Consider the following 25,221-nt stretch of genomic DNA (forward strand, 5'->3'; position numbering starts at 1 on the left):
TGTCCGATTTAAGTGAGTTTTTAATATGTTATAGCCTTATTCTTGAACAAAATTTCTGTAATAATATTCTTGCTGGACAGGTAAACTATCATTGTATACCGGGTGTACCAATCAAACTGTGTTTTCTCAAATTTCACCACACTTTATGGAATATTCTAACATTTATAAAATACTGAAATTAAAATTGAACTCTAGCCTCGGGTTTTATTAACATTTTGTTTTTTGATTCATTCACTTATGTTGGATAATAAAAAAGTTAGCTACTTTAACAACTAGCCATGTTCTTAATTAATACAGGGTCTTTCTAAATAAGTGCAGCAAACTTTAATGGGTAAATCTGCATGAAAAAATAATGGACGTTTGCTTTATAAACACATGTCCGCAAATGCTTCGTTTCCGAGAAATTGGATGTTGAATTATTTTCATACAAACTGACGATTTATTTATTGCTCTAAAACCGGTTGAGGTATGAAAATGAAATTTGGTAGGATTTAATATACACTTATTGCATATTTTTTGACATTCAATTAAGAATTTTATATTCTCCATACGGGTAATATGACGGGTAATATTACCCGCATGCACGCCAATGGTGAATATAAAATTCTTAATTTTATGTCAAAAATGCGCAATAACACCCTCTTAAAACTTGCCAAATTTTATTTGCATATCTCAACTGGTTTTTAGAGCAATCAATAAATCGTCAGTTTGTAAGAAAAAATTCAACATCCCGTATATCGGAAACGAAGCATTTGCGGGCATATGTTTATAAGCAAACGGTCAATATTTTTTTATGCACAATTATTCCTTAAAATTTGTCGCACTTATTTAGAAACACCCTGTATTAATGAAGAACATGGCTAGTTGTTAAAGTACCTAAATTTTTATTATTCAACATAAGCGAATGAATCAAAAAACAGAATCTGAGACCATAGTTGGGTTTTAATTTCAATATTTTATAAATGCTAGAATATTCCACAGTGTGTGGTGAACTTTGAGAATAAAACAGAGTTGGTACACCCGGTATACAATGATAATTTAACTATCTAGCAACAATTTTATTACAGCAATGTTGTTAAAAGATAACACTATAAAATATTAAAAAAATCACTTAAATCGGACAACAGCTTTAGGAAATTCAAGACATCAAAAATTACCAATTTTGTGGGGTGGCCGTTTTTTGTGCCGGTCAGTGTAGAACACTTTTTTTGAACTGTAGAAAACTGTGAAGAAGAGTATATTAGAGATTAGAAGATAAGTAGAAAATATTTACCTTATACAAAATCTAATAGATTAAGAAAAAGATCAGTCAATATTAATATCATCCCTTATATCAAAAGTTTCACTACAAAAGCTACACAATTAATGTGTAAAAAATCCTATACCAACCACTCCATGTTTCTCGAATTCCAACCGACTCCTTCCATTAATAAACACTACGACACATACGACACACAGAGAATCCTGTAATTATCCATCCCTTTTTCAAAATACAACGTAAGGTTGATCTCACAAACTCCGTGTTAAATTATCTTATATCAACAAAACATCTTCACACCACGCTACTTGAAAATCGCGATCGTACTGCAAATTTGTTTTTGTATGGATTGTTATCACCTGAATATTAGATCACCAAGAGTAAATAGAAGACAAAAACTTTGTTTCCAAATAAAGTGTTATAAAGGAAGTGATGCGAAATATTATAAATATTTTGGTTTTTTAAATTACATGAACAATCGCCATATTATACTCTTTTTTTTTTCGTTCAAAACTATATACAGGGTGAGTCATGAATGACTGTATATTTTCCTATTTCATATTGTGGCTTATCATAATGTAGCAAGTCAGTACATATAACGTTCACTAATCGAAAAGGTACGTGCCCAACCGTCTCATTAAATAATCAAGTACTACAACAAGCGGATGATGTAAAATATCTAGGTATGCACTTGGACCGCAGATTAACGTGGAAAAAACACATATTCACGAAAAGAAAACAGTTGGGTCTGAAACTCAATAAAATGCACTGGCTGATAGAAAAAAGGTCACAACTGAGTTTGTACAATAAAATTTTAGTATACAAGGCAGTGATTAAGCCAATCAGGAGCTGTGCTTTGCAACTTTGGGGATCTGCTTTAAGATCCAATATCGACATCCTGGAGAGATTCCAATCGAATACATTCCGCATTATCACAAATACACCGTGCTACATGCCCAATGAATTCATCAATCGTGATCTTCAAATGAAGACTGTCAAAGAAGAAATTGCTAGTTACGCCCAAAAATACGACATACGACTACAAAACCACCTTAACAGGCTAGCGAAGAACCTAATGAGACCCCAGGCAAATAGAGGGCTAAAGCGTTACACTCCAAGCGACCTACCAGGAAGATTTTAAATTTTCAAAAATATTTTGTTTATTAGAGTTTTATTTATAGGGTTGTATTTATTATTAGAGTCACAAATAATTTTTGTTAAGTACTAAAATTATGATTTCATAGGATATTGTCACTGGACAGTCTCCTGCAAGTCTCTTTTAATTTTTAAATAATTTACTTATTGTAATCATTATTACAGATTGTAAATAAACGGGACGTTAAAAAATATTGTGACTTGTATGGGGAATAACAAATGACCATTAAAAAGTATCTGCTCCCATTGTTTAATCATATACGGGGCGAGTTGTGAGTTTGGACTGACATATCTATTCGTCATAACTTTTGACCGATATTTCTCAAATATGCCGCGTCAACACATCGGCAGATGCGTCTGCGGATGTATCAGTAGCAGCTTGACCACACATCTGTAGGTCGTTCAGTTTGTGGCACTGAATTCCTTTGATCTGTGCTGGAAAAACCGATAATAATCGGATGTGTTGCAGATGCGTCTGACGACGTGATATGCCGTCGTCAGATGTCGTCCGCGGACGCGTCTGCCGATGTATAGAGGAGGCATTAGACTTCTTCTTCTTCTTCTTCTTCTTCTACGTCTTCTTCTATAAGTGCCGTCTCCTAATCGGAGGTTGGATATCATTATCACTATCTTTACTCTATCTACTGCTGCTCTGAAGAGTTCTAGAGAACTGCATTTAAACCAGTCCCTTAAATTCTTCAACCATGACACTCTCCTCCTTCCTATACTCCTTCCGCCTCTTATCTTTCCCTGTATTATCAATCTTAGCATTAGTCTTCTACGTCACTACAGTTCAAATTGAGCCTTGGCCTGCTTTATTTTTTTTTGCCTTCACCCTTGTTTGTTTGTGGCTGCAGTTCTTCATACACGGACTGCTAAAGGGCTTGTGCGTCGCTATTTACTGTGTCTTCCCAGCGCTTTCTTGACTTCCCAACCGGTCTCTTTCCCTGCATTCTAGCATTCAGTGCTTTTTGGTAGCCTAACCTCTCTCATTCTTATCACATGCCCGGTCCATTGCAATCTTTGTATTATAATAAAGTCTGACAGGGTTGTTTCCTTATAAAGTCGATACAGTTCGTTGTTGAATCAACTAAAGATTCCGTTTTCCCTCACAGTTCCTAGTATTCTCCTCAGTACTTTCCTTTCGAATATGTCGAGTTTCTTTTTGGATGTTACTTTCAGGACCCATGCTTCACTGCCATAGCATGCTATTGGTCGAATTAAGCTTTTATAGATTCATATCTTTGAATTTCTGTGGACAATTTTAGACCGCAATATATGGGAGGGGGCAAAATAAGTTGTGTTTGCCTGCGTTATTCTCGTTTTTATTTTTTCATTTTCTGATCCATCGGCATATATGTATTTCTACTCCCAGGTATGTAAACTTTCCAACCGTTTCAGTGTATCTTCATGTATACTGTTTTGTGGGGCTACATTATTTCTTCTCATCTGTATCATTATTTTTGGTTTTTTTCTGTGTTAGTTTTCAGACCTAGCCTTTTTGTTTGCATTTTTAACTCTGCGTATGTTTCCTGTGCTCCTGTTGATGTTCTACTCATAATATTAATATCATCGGCATAAGCGGCCAGTTGAACCGTTCGATTGGTCAGCAGGTTTCCTCGTCCAGTTTGCATTTGCCTAACCGCATACTCCAGTGCCAGGTTAAACAATGTTGGGACCAGCTCATCTCCCTGCTTTAGTCGCTGCGAAATTTTGAAAAAGTCTGTCCGGTGGTTTTGTATTCGTACACATATCTGATTTTCATCCATTGTGGATTTAATGGGTCTAATTAGCTTGTGTGGTATTGCCAATTCAGCCAATATATAGTATAGCTTGTTCCTTTTGACTGAGTCTTATGCCTGTTTGCAGTCTACAAACACGTTATGAACATCAATATCGTGTACCCATAATTTGCTCAAGATCTGCTTGAGTCAAGATTTGATCCAGTGTCGATCTTCCCCGTCGGAAGGCCGTCTGATACTCTAAAATAATATTTTCTGCTAGTGGTTGGAGCCGCTGCCGCTGGCTTATAATATACGTAAGGACTTTATATGCTGTACATAGTAGAGAAATTCCACGGTAGTTTGTGCACTGGAGTTTGTCTCCTTTTTTATAGATCGGGCATACTATACTTTTCTTCCAGTCGTCAGTTATTTTTTCTTCTTGCCATACATCTTTGATGAGCGCGTGGATGTGACTTGCTAGGTGGTCTCCACTAACCTTATACAGTTTTGCTGGTATTTCGTCAACTCCCGCGGCTTTATAGTTTTTATGGGCCTTAATAGCTTCGAGAACTTTCTCTACGATTGGAGCTTCTACTCCATTCTCTACTTCATTCTCTTCTACATAGTTCTCATCCATTTCATCTTCCATGTCTACTTTTGTTCCAAGTAGGGTCTGAAAATAATGCTTCTGGTCTCTGTGACTTTCTTTTGGTCACTTAATATTTGCCCACTTTTCATCTTTACATAGACCTGTTTGAGGTTTATACCCCCTTTTTATCTTTTTTAGGTATTCGTTAGTCCCTCTAATTTCGTTTTTTTGAAATTGTCTTTTTTTTCTATTTGTCCATTTTAAAAGTCTCTCTTTTTATTTCTATATATCTTGTCTGCTTTCTGTCTTGCGACTTCAAATGATGTTCGTCTTTTCCGTGTTCTTCTTGATATATATATTTTGTTTGCTTCATTTATTTCCTCTATTGCTTGTCTGCACTTGTCATCAAACCTTAGACTACTACCTCCTAATCAACTGATTTGCTCTGCTTGAAAAACAAATCTGGTTAGGTTTAAAAAAATTAGGTACACATTTTCGTTACAAATATTTAAATTCACACCGTATACGGTGTTAAAAAACTCATTTTATGTTTAATACTTACTTTTCTCCACACTACTAATTAATTCTTAAAATTAATGTTCACCTGAAGCTAGGTATTTCTTTGTGGCACCTTATGCAATTTATTATTATTTATCTTACGAAGTAAGCCACAATTTAAGTTGGAAAATAGATTTATCTGACGTTTCACCTTCCACTTCGGACATCGTTATCAAAATAAAAAAAATTAATAATTTAAAAACAAGCGTTGTTTATGTTGCTTGGAAAACAGATTCTAATAATTGTAGAGTGACGGGGCTAATTGATCTAAGTGCCAAAGTTTCCTGTTTCCGGATTTTTCCACCAAAATAATCTATGTGCCAAGGCCAATTTGCAATATGATTTAAGTGCCAATGTGATTTCCTTTCCGTTAAAAAACCATCAAGATGTGGTTAAGCCGAATTCGTTGCATATTTGACAGATCTAAGTTCCACTATTGCCTAAACAAAAACATGACAAACAGTGCTGGTAAAGATTATGGAGAGAGATCATATTTCCATGACCATAACTTGGCACTTAGATCTTTTCCTTTCTTTTTATAATTTTTTTAAAAAATAGTTCTTTTCCTAACTAGTGCGGAAAGTGATACTTTCACGCACGAGACTGCCGTTGACTCGAACGACGCGATAGCGGAGTTCGGGCAAGCAGTCGAGTGCGGGGAAGACACTTTCCGCATGAGTTAGGAGCAATATTTTTCCTAGCGCCGTACGTTTGGAAAAAAGCCACAAAAATAGAGTCGATTCAATTTTTATTTAAAAGTGAAAATTCACAAATTAATTCTTTGACAAGGTTGTCAAAACCAAACTTTCAATATAATGGGTTACCCCGACGACGATATTGGTTTCCATGACGGCAATTCAAAACCATTGTAATAATTGTCTACTTATCCGACTTTTAAATATTATGTCAATAGTATATTATAATGCCATATTAAAAGGTATTCTACTTTCTCGCACGCCGCGCGGGAAAGTGCAACTTTCGGAAACGAAATGCGTGCGCGAAAGTGGTTGTTTTAGCACGGCTGTAGGAAATAGTTATTTTCCTAACAAGTGCAGAAAGTCATTCTTTTCCGCACGCGACTGCAGTTTGCCGAACGACGCGAAGCGGGAGTTCGGCAAGCAGTCGAATGCGGAAAACAGACTTTCTGCAAGAGTTAGGAAAAATATTTTTTCTAAGAGTCTTTAAAAAATTACCAAATCTTAATCAGTTAATTTAATTAATATGATTATTTCATTCATAGGAGATTCTGACCAATAGAAAGCTACAGACATGCAAATTAAGGTGATAATTTTTGATAATCTCCCGTCGTTAAGCATATTACGTCAGATGCTCTTCGTTGCTACGAAAAAATACATTCAGTGACATTAATGACAAATGTTTTAAAAATAATAAAAGTGATGACTTTCAACCGTCAAATACATATTTATAACAACTGTGTGTTTAATTTCACTAATTGGTACTTACATATATAAATTACAATAAAATTTTGGTTTTGAGCAGGTTTATTCATGAAATAATCGCAACAAATTGCACTCGAACTTTAAAATTAATATAGAATTTTTGCCCTCGTGACACTTTGACATAATTTCACTCTCCTTCGGCTCCTGAAATTAAAACTGCCAAAGTGACACTCGGGAAAAATTCAATAATTTTAGAGCTCTTGTGCAATTACTACTGAAAATACATACCGATGGCCTAACTGTAATAACCCGTATCTGAAAAAAGTGAATTTTACAGGAGAGACAAAATATGATTTTAAACAAAAAAATGAATGAACACAAGACTTTTTTCTTGACCTTAAAATGAATAATTTCATTTTTTAGTAAATAAAAGATGAAAAAGTACATTTTGCAGTATTTTGAGTTTTTTTCTGTAGATACGGGGTATTGTCAAAAATGTTGTAACATAAATTTTAGATACGGGATTTTAGTATTAATTTAACAGGTAGTAAAAACAAAACAAAAATTGGTACAAAACAAGTTTATTAGAAGTTACAATGTTACAAACATAAATGTAAAGTAAAACAGTAAAAAAATATGTAACTAAAACTTTAAAGGAAAATTAGGTTTAATAACTTTCTCAAAACAAGTAACTAAACTAAAAACTTTTAAGATGTCTACCTAAATCTTGTTATCTTTGGGTAAATTGTTGTAAAACATGTGGCAGTCGGTAGGTAAAAGTACCTTAAGGTCTTGCAAATGAGTATATTTATCACTCTTTATACTTAGTCTTTGGTTGTGTAAGTTAGGGTACGACGACATTTCTAGACCTTTGGGATTGACAGTCCGTACTGGTAATGGCTTAAAATCGTCTTTGAAATTAGTTTTGAACAAAATTTGTTTTTTCTCTGGATCGTACATACATTAATACCCTGAGATCTGTGACGGTCGGATCGTTCTTCATCTTTCCAGGTCGAATACTTCTATACGCAAGTTCGCAGGATGAATAGTTTTTAAAAAATGTATGAGTAAGCATCTGCGCTTTAAACGGAGCTGGTTTTATCCGCGCTTCTTCAGTACATGTTATATAATCGTGTGAAAGAAAAATTTTACGATTTTTAAGTTTCATCTCTATTAGATGATGCACACTATCACACTCCATCTGGGTGTGCCCTTTCTCAAGATATTTCTGAATAATAATTTGACCACTTTTTATAGAAAGATTTAGAAGCGCGTTGGAAAGTGTAGAGTTTCTGTTCTGGTAACAGCACCCATCAGACCAGAGAATAACAGGTAATTTTCGGTCATTACAGTTTTCTTCAATATGGTGAATAATGATGGAAGTAAAAGTAGATGCACACAGATCTCCTTCTGTTTCATCCCACCAATAATTAGAGGCTTCATGATTTTTTAAGTTATACATAGTGAAGTTGTGAACTGTTAGTTTCTTTTTATAATATATGGCACTTGCTTTTAAGACGGGGCAGCTTTTTACAGCTTGAAGGTCCATTGTAAAAGTGTAATTTTTGTGGTTGATGGCATCTTCTTTATCTTTGGCTTTCTCTTCCCTTGCTAGATTTTTTCTATCTAGGTGTGATGCGTAAGCAAACTGGTCGATATTCTTAACTTCAAATGCGCTACAGGTATCACACCAGACTTTTTTTGGCTGGTACAAACTTAGATTTAAGTCGCAAAATATTTGGTCAAAAATAGCATACGATAATTTTTCCAGACTGTTATTATCACAGTGCTTTAAATACTCTCTATATAATTGAGCATTGGTCTGAAAAATTGTCTCTAAATATTTTTTCTTTGTGTCCTTGCGACAATAATGAGAGGCCATCTTAGGTAGCATGTTAAACCAATCAACCAGACAATTTCTTTTTCCTTTATTAAAATTATTTGATCTTCTTTGATCCGCACTTGTGTTTGAGTTTTCTTCTCTTATACAAATAAGCCCATACTCTGTCTTTTTGAACCAATCATGAACCATGTCTTCTTTTAAATCGAACGTATTCAAGAACATTTTCTTGCAGACTCTCTTTTTTTCATTAGTTTTGTTCCTTAAATAATAGCAATAGGTTCCACTTCTTCTTGATGGTTCTTCTCCCTTCGATGACCTTTTTGTTTTTGTGTATTCGATGTTACCTGTTATGTATGCCTTCTTTTCTTGCCAGTCCATTTTGCCCCAAAAGGTACGGAACATAAGATTCCTCTCTTCCTCCGAGAAGGACCCACAGAAATGCTTTGTAGACTTCGTACATGCTAAAGATACACACCTGTCTCTTATCTTTCTCTCTGGTCGCTTTATTCCGTAGGATATTTTACGATCCTTATTTCTTTGGAAACCAGCGTATTCCACTCCATGCATTCTTCTAGATTTTGTTGCCCTCCTGTTCCAGTTTTCCACATCTGCCTTCCTCTTTCTGCGTCTTACTCTAATTTCTTTATTTAGTTTATCTTCATCTGCGCTCCTCGCACTGTCTGTTTTCCCTTCATTATTAGCAGTTTTGTCTGAAAAATCGGGATCTTCTTCAAGGATATAATCGTCGTCGTTTTGATTGATATCTTCATCTGAGCTCCTCGCACTGTCTGCTTTCTCTTCATTATTAGCAGTTTTATCTGAAACATCGGGATCTTCTTCAAGGATATAATCGTCGTCGTTTTGATTGATATCTTCATCTGAGCTACTCGCACTGTCTGTTCTCTCTTCATTATTAGCAGTTTTATCTGAAAAATCGGGATCTTCTTCAAGGATATAATCGTCGTCGTTTTGATTGGAATCTTCATCTCAGCTCCTCGCACAGTCTGTTTTCTCTTTATTATTAGCAGTTTTATCTGAAAAATCGGGATCTTCTTCAAGGATATAATCGTAGTTTTGATTGGATTCCTCAGAGGTGATGCTTGAACCGGGATTAAGATGCAAATTGCCTATTTCCAATAAATGAGTTTGCTTTAAATAAGTATCTGGATTAGTATTTTCTGTTACTTTATCTGTTTCTACAAGGTGCTCATGTGTGTCTTTACAGAGGACTTCATTTTGAAATATTTGCTGTTGAATTTTTCTCTGTTCTAAATATGCAGGACTTGAATTAATGTTTTCTGTTCTTTCATCAGTTTCTACAAGATGCTCATGTGCGACTTCACCGAGGACTTCATCTTGAAATATTTGCTGTTGAACGTTGCTCAGCAAAATGGAGATATTTTCAGTATCGTGCCAATCAGTAGTATCTCGAAAATCTCCTTCTATCGGTATTAGGGTCCCATCTGTGGCGCTTACTTTATAGACTTCACTGAACTCAGTGAATACAGCAGTTTCAGAAACTTGCTTGGTACTGCTAGAAGGCTGTTGATTATTATTTTCTTTTCGATTTAAAACCATAGACAAAATTCTGTGTGATCGAGTTGCCTGCATCTGAAAACAAACCATAATTAAGATAACTTAATCTTATACAGATTGTAAAAGATATGAGCACAAATAAATACTTTAATGGATAATAAGGCAAGTTAAAACAAGAAAAAATTTAATAAAACGTAGGGGTAATAAATCTCTTATTTGTACTAATATACTCGGTTCGCTAAACTCAGACACAACTGAATAGTGATTTTAGTAAGTAATTTTGCCAATTTGGTAAAATTGGCAAAAACATAGTTACTTAATAGTTAATAATTACTAAATAGTTAGTAATTTTTCCATTTCAGCAAAATTGGCCAAAAACAAAAAAAAATACTTACTAAAATCACTAGCCAGTTGTGTCTGAGTTTAGCGAACCGACTATAATATCTATTACAACCTGTATACCTAACTGAGGTTTTTGTTTTTAAATTTTTCTCAGTGTAGACTAGATTCATATTAAAAACAGTACCTTTACACACAATATCAAACAAGCGAAATCTCTATTTCGCCTTTTCATTTCCGTTTTTTTAATAAACTAATATCAAAGAATTTAAATTTTGATGCCACGTAATGCACAATATCATTGTATAACTAGACCATAGTAACTCAACCCTATGTCTAATTTTATTGGATTTTATTTGAGACAGTCACTAGATGTCACCACTCTTTCTATCTCAATTGAATAGAAATCTACTAATATTTGTTTAGCTACGCTATAATAGATGGTGCCACGGTAGCTAAAGTTAGCGTCCATTTTGGTTTCTCTAAATTAAATTAACCAGGGTTGCAATATCTCTTAGACAGTGACACAGTAGCACTACTACTGACATAGTGGCAAGTGTATTTACACCTTTTAGTGTTTCCATGCAGAATATAGTGTTTTCCGTATAGAAAATCTATAAAATCTTCGAGGTAAGTAAAATATTATTTAAATCCTACGTTTTTAAAATTCAAATAAAAAAATTACACATGAAAGATTGTAAGTAAGGTAAAGGAAACGGAGTAAAATGAAAATTTTGACGCATGTCAAAATTTTCAAAGTGTTTCAAATATATTCATTTTTTAAGATTCCTGAGAAAACTAATAAATGTTTTTGAAAAATTAAACGCAGAATTAAAAATTACATTATTACCGAGGGCCAAAAGTCCCTGAAAACTTCTATAATGTTTATTTTAATAAGATACAGGGGTGAAAATAAAAGAGAAAATTTAGTGTGATTTTTAATTGAAAATATTTCATTCAAAAGAAACTTTTTATTTATGCTGACTTTCGGCCCTCGGTAATAAAGTAGTATTTCATTCTGCATTAAATTTTTCAAAAATGCTTATTAGTTTTTTAGGATTCGAAAAAAAAAAGAATTCATTTAAAACACATTGAAAATTTCGACATGCATAAAAATTTTGCATTGTGTTCCGTTCCCTTTAAAAAAGAACTCATTTTGTTTTCTTTCTTAAAAAATTATAATTTTTAAACTTTACACAAAGATTCTTTTTTAAACAATGGTAATATATAAATGATTCTTATATATTAGCGTATTTTAAGGACATAGGAGCAAAATTTCGTGATAATGTGTTTTAAAAGCAATCATTATTTTCGAATCCTAAGAAAACTAATTATTTGACTAAGTATTATAAGTATTTGACTAACTGAGAAAACTAAACTAACTAAGCATTTTTGAAAAATTTAAACGCAGAATGAAAGATTGCCTTATTACCGATGGTCAATAGTCCCTAAAAACTTCTATAATTTTTATTTTAATAAGTTACAGGGGTGAAAAAAAAAAAGAAAATTTAGTGTGATTTTTAATTTCAAATATCTCATTCAAAACAAACCTTTAGTAAGTTCGTTAACGGTACAATATTTCAAAACCTCTAAATTTTAAAGAACCGCTTGGATTGACAAATTTTCCACACACATAGCTACCAAGTCAAAGAAAAAAAGTGATATTGTACCGATGTGTGCTTTTGCCCTGCGGTTGTGTTTCACCCCTTTTAGACGGTGAAATACTATATTATGTCCAATATAAGTCCTGAAATTAATAAAATGATTAATTTTAAGCAATCCTGTTCTATAGAGTTTTTTCATTAATACTCTTCTAGTTATTTGCTAGTGAATAATTAGTGCAGTCACTGTAGGTGGATATGATCTATTACCTCCGATCTCCGATTTCGTTGAACCTCCATCGATTTGCATGAAAATTGGTTAGTGGTTAGAGAGTATCTTAAGAAACAAAGGTGACATGGTGCCAACTTGCGCTTTTATTCTGGGGGTGAATGCCACCCCTTCTCGTGGGGTGAAAATTATTTTATTAAAATTGACCCCATAATGCGGTAGAGGGACAAATTATAAGCAAAATTTGTTATATAAAGTTATTAAAATAAGTCAAAACTTTTTGAGTTATTAAAGATCAAAGATTTTAATTTTTCGTGAAAGTAATATGCAGGTTTTTAACCGATTTTTCATAATAATTCAAAAACGATAAGTTTTTACAAAAAAGTTATTCTTACCAAAACTGAAGCTAATAAAAAATAAAATTAACTCTTTACTAGAAAAACCTTTTAATTTTATGTAACTGAAAGTGATTTATAAGTAATTGTATTTTATATATTTTTCGGTGAGTACCCAAATCTAAGTATTCAAGCTTAAATAACGGGAAAATGCTGCATTTTATAACATATAATATATATTTTATAATATGTATAGCTCAACAGGCCTTAGAGGCCGATGGCTTGGAATTTCTCCACGGTTTTTCTCCATTTTCTGCTGTCCTGGCCGCAGTTCTCCAATTTGATATCCTGATTGTTCCAGGTCTTCCTTACATGCTTCTAGCCACTTTTTCCTGGGTCGTCCTCTTCTCTTCTTTCCTTCACCTCTCAGCAGTGAGTTATTTGTCCACCTTCCGTCAGCCATTCTCGCAAGATGACCTAACCAACTCTCTTTGTTCTGACCATCTGGCTTATTTCTGGTTTCCGGTACAGCTCACTGATGTCTGCATTTGTTCGTCTCCTCTAAACGTCTTCATCGTTTTTTACTCCCCCGAATATCTTCCTTAGGACACTCCATTCCCAGATGTTCATCATATTTTCTTGATTTTTGTTCATGACCCATGTTTGCCTCCCGTAAAGAACTGTGGGCTGGATCACTGTTCGGTAGAGTTTTAATTTTGCCTTTCTGGAGATGTTTTTGGCTCTTAGTAGTTTGTGTAGGGCTCCGACTGTCTTTCTTCCTCTTGAAATTCTTTTTTCAATTTCTTGGCTTTCTTCCCCTATTTTGTTAGCGTTACTCCTAGATACTCAAACTCCGTCACCTTTTTAAAGCAATACTTTTTATTCTCGTTGTTTGTGGTAATTTTCAGTTGTGCGTATCTTCATCTGAGGTCTGTCCCATTTCAATATACTTTGTTTTTTGCTCATTAATTCTCAGTCCCTACTGCTTAGCCTTTACTTCAAAGAGTTTGAAAATCCTCAGCAGTTCTCTTTCCGTTCTTGCCATTAGCACTACATCCTCCGCAAAGACCAGAACCTGGTTTCTGCTGTCAAAGAGCATACCTTTCGTTCGTATTCCACTCTCTCTCATTATTGACTCCAACAAGAAATTGAAAAGTACTGTGGACAGCGGATCTCCCTGCATTAATCCCCTTTTAACTTCAAATTTTCCTGATTGGCTTCTTTCTATCCTTACTCTATTTTCGGTCTTCACTAAGGTCATTTTAACGAGTCTGATCATCTTTTCCGGAATTCCAAGCTTTTAAATTTTTCGAAAATAATTATTAGTTTCCTCATGATTTAAAAAATGAATGCATTAAAAACACATGAGTGCGAAATTTTGCGCCTATGCCCTTAATTATTAACATCATGAATCCCTTGAATATGCCATTTGGTATGTTACAATTTTAATGAAGGTGTTTTTGAATTTAATTGAAATTATTCGTGATACCAAAAATCTCACAGAGTAAAAAAATGTATGTTTTGCAATTTTCAATGTTTTGAATATTTTTATTTTTTTGTAAGACATTGGTTAAGATATGCCTGTCCAAAATTTGCACACACTCGTGATTAGTGACTCGTTCAAACTCTTTTAATTATAGCATGCTACAGCGTTTTTAAAAATAAGTTTGAACCCATGAAACTTGCGGATCATATATAAACAATACATTATAAGTAAAGTAACCTCAATATGAAATTTTAATTGCACACGTTTATCTCTATTTGAACAAACTTTTCATGCAAAATCATTATAAGTTTATTTTTAATTTTGTTATAGTAATCTAATTCCATCTAATTTTGTTAAACTTCGAAGGTCGTCCGTCCATCTCATCTGCGGTCTTCCTCTTTTTCTTTTCTATTCCCATGGTCGCAAGTGTAGAATTCGCTTATTCCATCTTCCATCTTTTTGCCGCAGAGAGTGGCCGGCGAAATTCCATTTAAGTTGTGCAATATGTCTTCATACATCGTACACCTTTGTTTTTCTCTCATCCATGAGTGTCTTTTCCTGTCTTTAAGACCGATACCCAGCATCTGTCTTTCCATTGCTCTTTGTGTTTTGGATATTCTGTCAATGTTATCTTTTGTGAAAGTCTATGTTTGTGAGCCATATGTGATAACTGGTAATATGCACTGGTTGAATACTTTCGTTCGCATATTATTGAGGGTACTTTTATGCTTTAAAAATATACATAATGATAGTTTGATATTTTGAATATAATTGAATATACACTCACCGGCAGAGAAAACGGGCACCCCAAAAAATGGGTCATTTTTAATGTCTTGTATTTCCTAAACCTGATGTCCGATTTAAGTAATTTTTTTAATATGTTATAGCCTTATTCTTTATCAATATCGCTGTAATAAGATTGTTGCTAGACAGGTACATTGTCATTGTATACAGGGTGTACGAATCAAACTGTGTTTTTTTCTCAAACTTTGGAACACCCTGTGGAATGTTCTAGCTTTTACAAAATACTGAAATTATGACCAAACTATAGCCTCAGGTTTTCTTAACATTCTGTTTTTTGATTCATTCGCTTATGTTGGATAATAAAAAAGTTAAGCACTTTAACAACTACCCCTGTTTTTCGTTAATACAGGGTGTTTTTAAATAAGTACGGCAAACTTTAAGGGGTAATTCTGCATGATAAAATAATGACAGTTTGCTTAATAAACGTATGCCCGCAAATACTTTGTTTCTTAGATAGGGGGTGTTGAAATTGTTCTTACAAACTGACGATTTATTTATTGCTCTAAAACGGTTTGTGATATGCAAATGAAATTTGGTAGATTTTAAGAGCTAGTTATTGCGCATTTTTTGGCATACAATTGAGAATTTTATATTCACCATTGGCGTGCATACATATTTATACCCGTATGCACGCCAATGGTAAATATAAAATTATTAATTGTACGCCAAAAAATGCGCAATAACTACCTCTTAAAATCTACCAAATTTCATTTGCATATCACAAACCGTTTTAGAGAAATAAATAAATCGTCAGTTTGTAAGAACAATTTCAACACCCCCTATCTAGGAAACGAAGCATTTGCGGGCATACGTTTATAAAGCAAACTGTCATTATTTTATCATGCAGAATTACCCCTTAAAGTTTGCCGTACTTATTTAAAAACACCCTGTATTAACGAAAAACAGGGGTAGTTGTTAAAGTGCTTAACTTTTTTATTATCCAACATAAGCGAATGAATCAAAAAACAGAATGTTAAGAAAACCTGAGGCTATAGTTTGGTTATAATTTCAGTATTTTGTAAAAGCTAGAACATTCCACAGGGTGTTCCAAAGTTTGAGAAAAAAACACAGTTTGATTCGTACACCCTGTATACAATGACAATGTACCTGTCTAGCAACAATATTATTACAGCGATATTGATAAAGAATAAGGCTATAACATATTAAAAAAATTACTTAAATCGGACATCAGGTTTAGGAAATACAAGACATTAAAAATGACCCATTTTTGGGGTGCCCGTTTTCTCTGCCGGTGAGTGTATTTTGAATACAGGACTTAAATTGTTTTTTTTTTTTCTTTATTGTGCAGAAAGTTGATTTTTTCAGTTGTGCTAAATATTATTATTGTTGTAGGGAATGCAATAGTGACGAAGAATCTGTTGAAGGTGATAGCGCATTAGAAAACAGTATAGTATTATTATCTGCAGAAAATGTGTCTCCAAATAACTTATTGCAACAAACAAATTTAGATTTAGATAGAGTGGCTTCAAGTTTAGAAAAATGTTGAGTATATTATTTTGCAGGGTACTTATTTAAAAAATGTTTTGAACAATTTAAATGTGAAAATTGTAAAAACAAATTAGAGGGCACAAAAGATATAGAAAATAAGCAACAAATATTACTGTTTTATAAAGAATATGCAATAAATGATTCAAATTGTCAATTAAAATATGTTACCGATTTGATGGGCACATTCACAAAAATATGTCTTCAAAAATGTTTTCTACCATATTTGATGGATGCTGTGTAAAATATGTGTTATTTAATATAGCGTCAATATACAGTCAATTTTGCAACATCACTGATGTATTTATTATTTTTTATTAAAATACAATTCCTGAGAGGTGTTCATTAACAGACTTTTTACAGTTTTACGATTATTTCGATTAATACTTGTTATTTTTAAATTAGCACTATTATCAGTAAAATTATGTCTGGGTTATTATATTTTTCAGATAATAAATACTTTATTACGCACCAGTTGGACCCTTTTACGAAATACAACAGGCCATAGACTACCTACTTTAACTTGTGTCACAAAACTTGTAACAATTTCTATTTCGACCTATCTCGTTGCAGTTATAAATTTTATTGGTTAATGGTTTATTGACTTCGACAATACAATGGCAGACAAGAATAGAAATGTTCTCTTTTATTCCGCCCTGTCCATTCATAAACCCGACATGAGTTTGAATATTTTAACAATCCGTTTTTTGCCTGCCAATGTGCCAATTCATCAAAACACAGAATTCGAAAAAATAAAAGACGAATATTTTTAAGAGTTGTTTCGTTTGACGATAATTTGTCGGTTTTCGAAGGTACAGAAGATTTGGAACAAAACCATGAAACCACCCAACTCAATATTAAAGCGAAAGATGAGGCAAAAGATGAAGATTTTTTCGATTTTTTGGATATTCCATCCAATTTGGCAAGTCCTAACCCAGTGGTTCCCAAAGTTCTTTAGTTCGCGGCGCACTTAATAAACTCGAATTGTTCCGCGGCGCCCTGAGTCAAAATATTGATTTAACGTCTAACTTTAACTGTAGTTAATACGGTTTCTGTTGCAGTTGATATGGTTAGGTTAATTTAATAATAATGAAACATACTTTAAATTCACAAACAATTTATTGAAAAAATAATTACAGTAATTAATGGGATAAATGAGCTTGTTCTTGTTCATTACACAACTTTTCAAATCTCGGAATCAAACTGGACACAGCTACCCTTATTTCTTGTTCCACGTTAATTTTCGCACGGTATTTACTTTTTATTACAGCGACCGCCGAAAACCCAGCTTCGCACAAATAGGATGTTGCAAATGGAATTAAGATGCGCAGAGCTTTACCACTCAGCAGCGGATATTCATCTTTTACTGATATCCAAAAATCAGTTAGTTCCGTGCAGCTAAACTTTGTCTTCAACGTATTGTCGCAAGCCAAATCAATGAGATTTTCTTCTTCTAAAGAAGTAAATTCAGAAGGAGCTTCCGCTCTAAATGGATCTTGAATCCATGCAAACGGTCGATATTATCAGCTTGAAAGTATTTTTCGAACCATTTGATAAGCTTTGATAAGTGATCCGCAAAAATAGATTTAATATTGCAAGAGATATTAACTTCATTGGAGATAATAAACTCCTGCAACAAGGGACAACAATCATTGATATTATTATCATTAATTTTTCTCTTCCATACTTCTAATTTTTTTCTGAAAGCTGAAATCTTCTCCGCCAATTTTAAAATGTGCGTGTTGCGGCCTTGCAGGGAGAGATTCAACGTATTTAACTTTTCAAAGATATTACATAAGTATGCTAGTTGAATCAAAAAATCCGTTTCTACAAAGTACTTGGCATACTGGTGTTTTTCTTCTTGAAGAAAAATGTACATTTCTTGCCGTAATTGGAACCTACGAGACAAAACATTACCACGAGAGAGCCATCGTGAGTGGCAGTAGTATAACAGAGACGTGTGTTCTGCACCCATATCCTCACACATTTTTTTGAAAAACCTTGCTTTCACCGGCCTAGTTTTTATATAATTTACCACAGTTACAACACGTTCTAAGACCAAATTTAGTGAAGAACTCAGATTCTTTGATGCAAGCGCTTCTCTATGAATGATGCAATGGGTCCATAATGAATCCGGAGCTTTGTTTCGAACAAGCGCCTGTAATCCTCCATAACGGCCAGACATTGAACGACCACCATCAGTGCAAACACCAACGCACTTTGTCCACTCCAAATTGTTTTCAACCACAAATGTATTCAGGATATCGAACAAGTCTTGCGCCTTTGTACTTGCAGTGATTTTTTTTACAAAACAGAAGATCCTCCACAATGGTATTATCATCCAAGAACCTTATGTAACAAATCAAGTGTGCATCTTTACTAGATTACTAGAATCTGTTGCCTCATCCAACTGTAATGCAAATTGACTTTCTTTTATTTTTTCAATTATTTGATCATTGAGATCCTCCGCCTTACGCTGAATTCTGCGACTGATGGTGTTGTTAGGTAAAGGCACCGCTGAAAGAAGTTTTTCCGCAGATTCTCCGATCATAATGTTTACCAAATCTACAGCAGCCGGTAGAATTAATTGTTCTGCGATTGTGTGGGGCTTTTTACACTTTGCAACTTTATACGCAACCTTGTATGATGCCAGCAAAGCATTTTTAGGTATCGACAAATGCTTGGAAAAGTTACCTTTTTGTTGCTTCAAATCATATAACTTCCTGGTAAAAAAGCTACGAGGTTTGTCAGCAAAGTTTGGATGATTGGCTTTCAAGTGGCGTTTTAACTTACTTGGAAGCATGCATTCTGGAGCCAAAAGTTTCAGGCACAATACACATTGTGGTCTCTCTTCATCATTGACGTTTGTTGATGTAAAGCCAAAATCCAAATAGCTGTCATCATATTTACGATATTTTCGTTTCTTCACGACTCTACCACTAGTTTGTGGTGCATCCACTTTATTTTTAGAACCACCTTGTTTATTTAAATTCAAAAACTTTTCCATTTTTACAGCAACTTTTGTACACAAGTAGGTGAAACAACCCTGTTTATATTCACACTGATAAATGAAACGATGCGAACAGTATGAAAGTACAAATTCAACTAACTAAAATTTAGATAAGTAAAAATTCATAGTTTTAAAATGTGCACGTGCAAAGAGACGATTGTATTTGCCGACGGGCAGTGATTTATGGCCTGTCGGTCCGAAGTCAATTTACAGTAAGTAGTAAGAGAATTGTTTCGTGAAATTTAAAATATCGAGGATATATTGTCGGCATCAAATAAAATTACTAATAACTGAACTAGTTTATCATGGGAAACATTTTTATATAGGTATATTTTAAAAGTTAAAAAGTTGTCATAACAACTTTAGTTTAATGTTTAATACTTGAAGGTAATTATGTGATTATGTCTAATATTGGAAAAAAACTTTCGCGGCGCCCCTGTAGTCGAGCCACGGCGCCCCAGGGCGCCGCGGCGCACAGTTTGGGAAGCACTGTCCTAACCGTTTGTAATATTATAAGAAGATTTTTGGAGGGCCAATTCAATGTAATTTTTTCTAATTTGTATAACTTAAAGATTTAAAAAAAATGAGAAGGAATTTTGTCGTATGCATTTTAAATAAGATAATATATACATGTGTACATATTGCACACATCTCATGCTTATTAATGGATTTATGCACAGAAAATGTAATTTGGTTTTTTAATAAAATAAGTTACACTGCTGTATCATTGACATAAAACGACCTAAAACCATATAAATATAATGTAAATGTAGGTACATACATAGTATGTACTATTATTGTGTAGGTCTATTCAGTAGGTACCCTTATTTCTACCAGCCATCAATGATCGGGTATTAGAATATCCCGGTTATAGGAATATTTTTGCTTGGTACGAAGGCTATTCCAATAAGCGGGTTCGACTGTATAGTGTCGAACGTTGGACGCAAAAAACTGCAATCATCTCCCTTTACTACTTAAATCTGCAACATATTTTCCCAAGTTCCGTGAAATTACAAAATACTATCTATCTAAAAGACGTAGAAGCATCTTAATGAATAAAAATAAGACCACAAGTAACTAAAGTATTTTTATCATTATTTGGGTGTCATACGTAGCAGCTTAAACTTATTAGTTCCTAAGTCTGTATTTTGTTTGTTGTATGTTTAATTTGCAATTTATATAAGTTTTTGCAATATATTGTATAATGTTTTACTTTCATTACCTTTTATTTTGTAATATTGACTATGTATCTAACTTTAATAAATTGTATTTATTTTGACTATAAAATTGTTTAACTTTCAGTGACAATAAAGAATATTTCTAGTAAACATCTTAGATCGGACGAATTGATTGAAAAAAAAACATTTTCATTTATGTAAACAATGGTTTGTGTACTTAATAAATAGTATTATTTATTTCAGTTTTGTTAATTATTTTACCCAACACATAGTTTTGTCCCGATATGGGATGCAACCAAACCGCAAAAAAAAACACGAGTAAGACCCAAAAATACAAATGAGAGAGAGACAGAGAGAGAGAGAGAGAGAGAGAGAGAGAGAGAGAGAGAGAGAGAGAGAGACAGAGACAGAGAGAGAGAGAGAGAGAGAGAGAGAGAGAGAGAGAGAGAGAGAGAGAGAGAGAGAGAGAGAGAGAGAGCGAGAGAGAGAGAGAGCGAGAGAGATGAAATAAACATATTTGTAAATATAGTCGGTTCGCTAAACTCAGACGCAACCGGCTAGATATTTTAGTCGATATTTTTTTTGTTTTTTGCCAATTTCGCAAGAATTGGCAAAATTACTAACTACTTAGTGATTATTAACTATTTAGTAATTATTTTTTGGCAATTTTACTAAAATTGGCAAAATTACCGACTAAAATATCTAGAAAGTTGCGTCTGACTTTAGCGAACAGACTATAGCGGCACTTTGAAGGCAGTTAAGTAGCGGCACTCTGAAGGCAGTTAAGTAGCGGCCCGGATTGCTCAGGCGGTAGTCAGCCTAAATGAAATGAGAACCTTGGATAAAACCAGAAGTACTAATAATCGGTTGAAGCGCTGGCCCTGTTATCTTCCTTGTATTTATGGCTCTAGAGATAGCAGACTACCTTGCTATAATCCCAAAGCTGCGGCAGCGGTATAAAACGGGAGACTATTATTATTATTATACAGCACTAAAATGTGTTTTGAGTTAAATAAATTACATACATTCTTATTTTTGCGTCAATTAATTCAATTTAAAAATAATCGAGTATATTTTAATTAAATATTCATTTCTTTTATAACAAATTAATAAACAAATTAATTGTCTGGTATACAAATAAGTATTTTTCAAAGAAAATTTGACGGCAGCATTTAAATCATTTAAATAGATTACCAGCCAATTTAGATTTAGCAAATCTCAAATTATTAAAAACAATTTAAAACCATAGAGTTAAATATTAGCATAGAGAGAGTATCATTCAGAGCGAAGTGACGACACCATCTTTTTTATTTGGATTAGTGCTGTTTCACTCTTACGCATAGTAAAGCTGCTACAGTTGTCCTCCTCTTCCGTGCCTATATTCACACTGAATGTCATTATAGATTCTCGATACAATGTGTTAGAAGGAGATGCAGCAAACCAGTCCCTGAGATCTTGTCGTCAGGAAGCGCGGAAGGTAGGCTCCCTCTATGTTAATATATACCTCTATGTTTAAAACATTTGCTGGAAATTGTCAAATTATCAATCTGTCACAAAAGGAATGCAACAGTAATAACAATAAGCGTTTTATTTAAGTCTTATATTTTCTTCACAATCTGGCACCCTTGTACATAATAGAAAAAAATTACATAGTAGAAATCTGCTCCGAGTAGAAATCTGCATACAATTAAATTTCTGGTGATAGTTTTCGAAATTAATTCCTAGAGGCCGCCACCTCACGGCAAAATAAAAGTCAAATAACACTGACATTAGCATTGTCTAACTATGTGTAGATAAACAATGACAATATTATAATAATAGCCCGTATCTACTAAAAATTAGTATGTAAATCTGTTCACAACAAGCAGTCAATATCCCGAATCGTAAGGTCTCACAATATTAGACTATTTTATCAAGTTATAATATCCTAGGTTGATTAAAATTTATAAAAAATACCAGTAGAAATATATTTTTAATAAAAATAGTGGTAAAACTTACCTTTGAAATATAATTAATTCACTGAACAGCTAAATAAACTCGCACACGTGTAGGTTGTAGAAGAATGCAATGTACAACTGACAGATACGGGATATTTTTATGCGCATGTCTTCTGACGAGCAATACGGGATATTAAATAAAAGCAATTTCCAAGGCTTTCTTATTTTTTGTATGATACAGGGTTCTGACACAACATGCTAGGCAACCCAACAAACCTAATGCAATGAAACTCTCAAAATCTCAAAATTGTCAGATACGGGGTATTGCAGTTAGGCCATAATACACAAATTAATTCTGTGACAAGGTTGTCAAAACCAAACTTTCAATATAATTAGTTAGCATGACGACGATCTTGGTTTCCATGACGATAATTCAAAACGACTGTTATTGTCTACCGATTTGACCTTCGAATATTATGTCAAAATAATTTTATTTCATCGAATTGTCGCGTTAATTTCATTAAAACAGGAACGCAATAAGATATATTTGAAATAAATTAGTAAATAATATCTAAATATTAGTTTATTGCATGTATTATAATTACTTTAAGGCCATATTAACATATCTAAATTAACACGTGTGCGGAAAAGTAAAAACCGCGTGTGGAAAAGTAACACGCGTGCGGAAAAGTAACACGCGTGCGGAAAAGTGAAACTTTCTAAACTAAAATGCGTGCGCGAAAGTAGACATTTTTGCACGCTTGTAGAAAAAATATATTGCTTTTCTATATATTTTTCATGTTACATTTGAATATTTGTATTGAATTTTGTAACACTATTAAGAATAAAAATTTTCGTTAGCTTTTATTGATGGGAAGTTTTTTTTGTTGTTCTCGAAAAAAGGATTCTGGCACATAGATCAATTAGCCCCGCCACTCTACAATTTCATTTCATCTGACACATTCATATTGACAATTTAGACGTATACAGTGAACTCTCCCTTGAACGGACAGTAGTCGTTCCGCATAAAGTGTCCGTCTAAAGGAGGTGTCCGTTGAAGAGAAAAAAAAATATGTTAACTTAAAATTTTTAAAAATAAGTGCATGTATGTATGTGTACATACATATCAATAAAAATATTAGTTTAATATTACATAACACAAGTTATGGATGAGACGCAGCATTGTCTAGGAACAAAAGAACTTTTCGATTTTCTCCCTGCATTCTTTTAACAATTTTTTTTTTATTTAGCTAATGCCTAGACAACTAATGGTCATTGGCATGGTGATGGTATTCAGTGGATTTTTCAAATTAGGTACCTAGTGTAATGTGTAGTGTGTATGTTGAGTAAGTGTCTTGTTACTTTGCAAAGTCGGCATCATTGTATTTGCAAAGAGACGCTAATTGTATCCGAACGTCTGCGGTCCCTCCGGTTTTAACAAATTTAATTGGCCAGTCTGTCATCATTGCCCTTGTTACTTGTTGTCCACGACTTCTTATTGCTGTACCATTCGATAGGTAGTTGTTCTGCGTGTAACCTTTGAACCAACGAGGAATTTTGCTTTTCCCATGTTCATCATCATAGTCAATAACATCTTAGTAGATGTGTTGTGGTTCATAATTGGGCTTCAGCAGCTCGGACAGTTTGATTGATAATATTTCTCCACTGGTCGCGGTCATCAGTTACATGTATTGCCTCAGTATACTGTTTGTTGAGAAGCTTTCTAGTAATGTCCGCCCATCGCTGTGGAGATCTTCCGCGTTGGCGTTGATTCTGAGGCCTTCTTTGGACCACCAACCGCTCCATTTTGTGATCACTTCGATGGATATGACCAAAGAACTTTAAAATTCTAGAGTAAACGGTACTGGAGAGACGCTGATCTGGTTTAATTTCATCCAGAACTGAGATATTTGTACGGCGAGCCGTCCATGGAATTCGAAGCAGGCGTCTCCATGTCCACATTTCAAAGGCGTCTATACGTCGTCTATCTGATTCTTTGACTGTCCATGTCTCGCATGCATAGTAAAATATGGAAAAGACCAGAGTTGAAACGAGTCTCTTTTTGTTTGTCATAGTAATGTGACGATCACGCCAGACCCCGTTTAGTTCACTCATTGCTGCTCTTGCTAGTTGAATGCGTCTTCTAATTTCGGGTTCATAACTGCCTGTGTTGTTAACTAGAGCTCCAAGATATATCATAGATGAGACTACCTCGCATCCCGCAATAGTTTGGGTTTCAGGAAACTGTTGTTGGCGATCAATAACCATGATTTCGGTTTTGTTGTAGTTAACCATGAGTCCAAATTTAGCACTTTCTACCTCAAGTTTTTTTAATAATTCAGTAATTTCTTCTGGAGTAGGGGCTAGAAATGTAGTGTCGTCTGCGAAACGCAAGTTAGATATCTTAACACCGACTAGGTTTACTCCTCCCTCCCAACCATCCAAGACTCTGCGCATTATGAACTCCGAATAGATGTTAAATAATAAGGGAGATAAAACGCATCCTTGGCGTACTCCCTTCTCCAAAGTGCATTTGTCACACAGGTATCCGTCCATTCGAATATATGCCAGGTTATCTTGGTACAGTTTGCTAATAAGGTGAGTAAGTGTTTAGGTACACCCATTGTCGTCAATATGTTCCATAGTTTGTCCCATCTAACATTATCAAAGGCCTTTGTATAATCGACGAAACATATAAATATCGGGATCTGGTATTCTCTGGCTTTTTCTATG

The 25,221-nt window shown here is 34.0% G+C and overlaps 2 protein-coding genes across 4 annotated transcripts in view; both read right to left on the reverse strand.

Moving 5' to 3' along the window:
• The window catches only part of LOC114327758 (PDF receptor-like), a 1,644,969-nt gene that overhangs the window by 1,443,814 nt on the left and 175,934 nt on the right, over nucleotides 1-25,221 (reverse strand). The window contains exon 1 of one of the 2 annotated variants that reach the window (XM_050642879.1): nucleotides 1,390-1,586. The exons of the other annotated variant lie outside the window; for it this stretch is intronic. The gene's annotated coding sequence lies outside the window, so the exon portion shown is untranslated. Of the gene's footprint in view, nucleotides 1-1,389; nucleotides 1,587-25,221 lie in introns of those variants that run through there. 2 annotated transcript variants of the gene reach the window in all.
• On the reverse strand, nucleotides 7,154-22,817 carry LOC126879690 (uncharacterized). Of its 2 annotated transcripts, none has more exons than XM_050642875.1 (2): nucleotides 22,550-22,817; nucleotides 7,154-10,138 (listed from the first exon to the last, which is right to left on the reverse strand). In XM_050642875.1, exon 2 carries the CDS (start codon nucleotides 9,092-9,094, stop codon nucleotides 7,604-7,606), a length of 1,491 nt encoding a protein of 496 aa, XP_050498832.1. In that variant the 5' UTR covers nucleotides 9,095-10,138; nucleotides 22,550-22,817; the 3' UTR covers nucleotides 7,154-7,603. The 2 variants fall into 2 exon arrangements, with proteins under 2 accessions (XP_050498832.1, XP_050498833.1); XM_050642876.1 differs by having other exon boundaries at nucleotides 8,813-10,138.

Source organism: Diabrotica virgifera, chromosome 2, assembly GCF_917563875.1.
Source record: "Diabrotica virgifera virgifera chromosome 2, PGI_DIABVI_V3a".
Classification (NCBI taxonomy): Eukaryota; Metazoa; Arthropoda; class Insecta; order Coleoptera; family Chrysomelidae; genus Diabrotica; species Diabrotica virgifera.

Excerpts from the sequence above, each read along its gene's own strand:
- LOC126879690 (XM_050642875.1), bottom strand. The coding sequence starts at position 9,094 with ATGCATGGAGTGGAATACGCTGGTTTCCAAAGAAATAAGGATCGTAAA.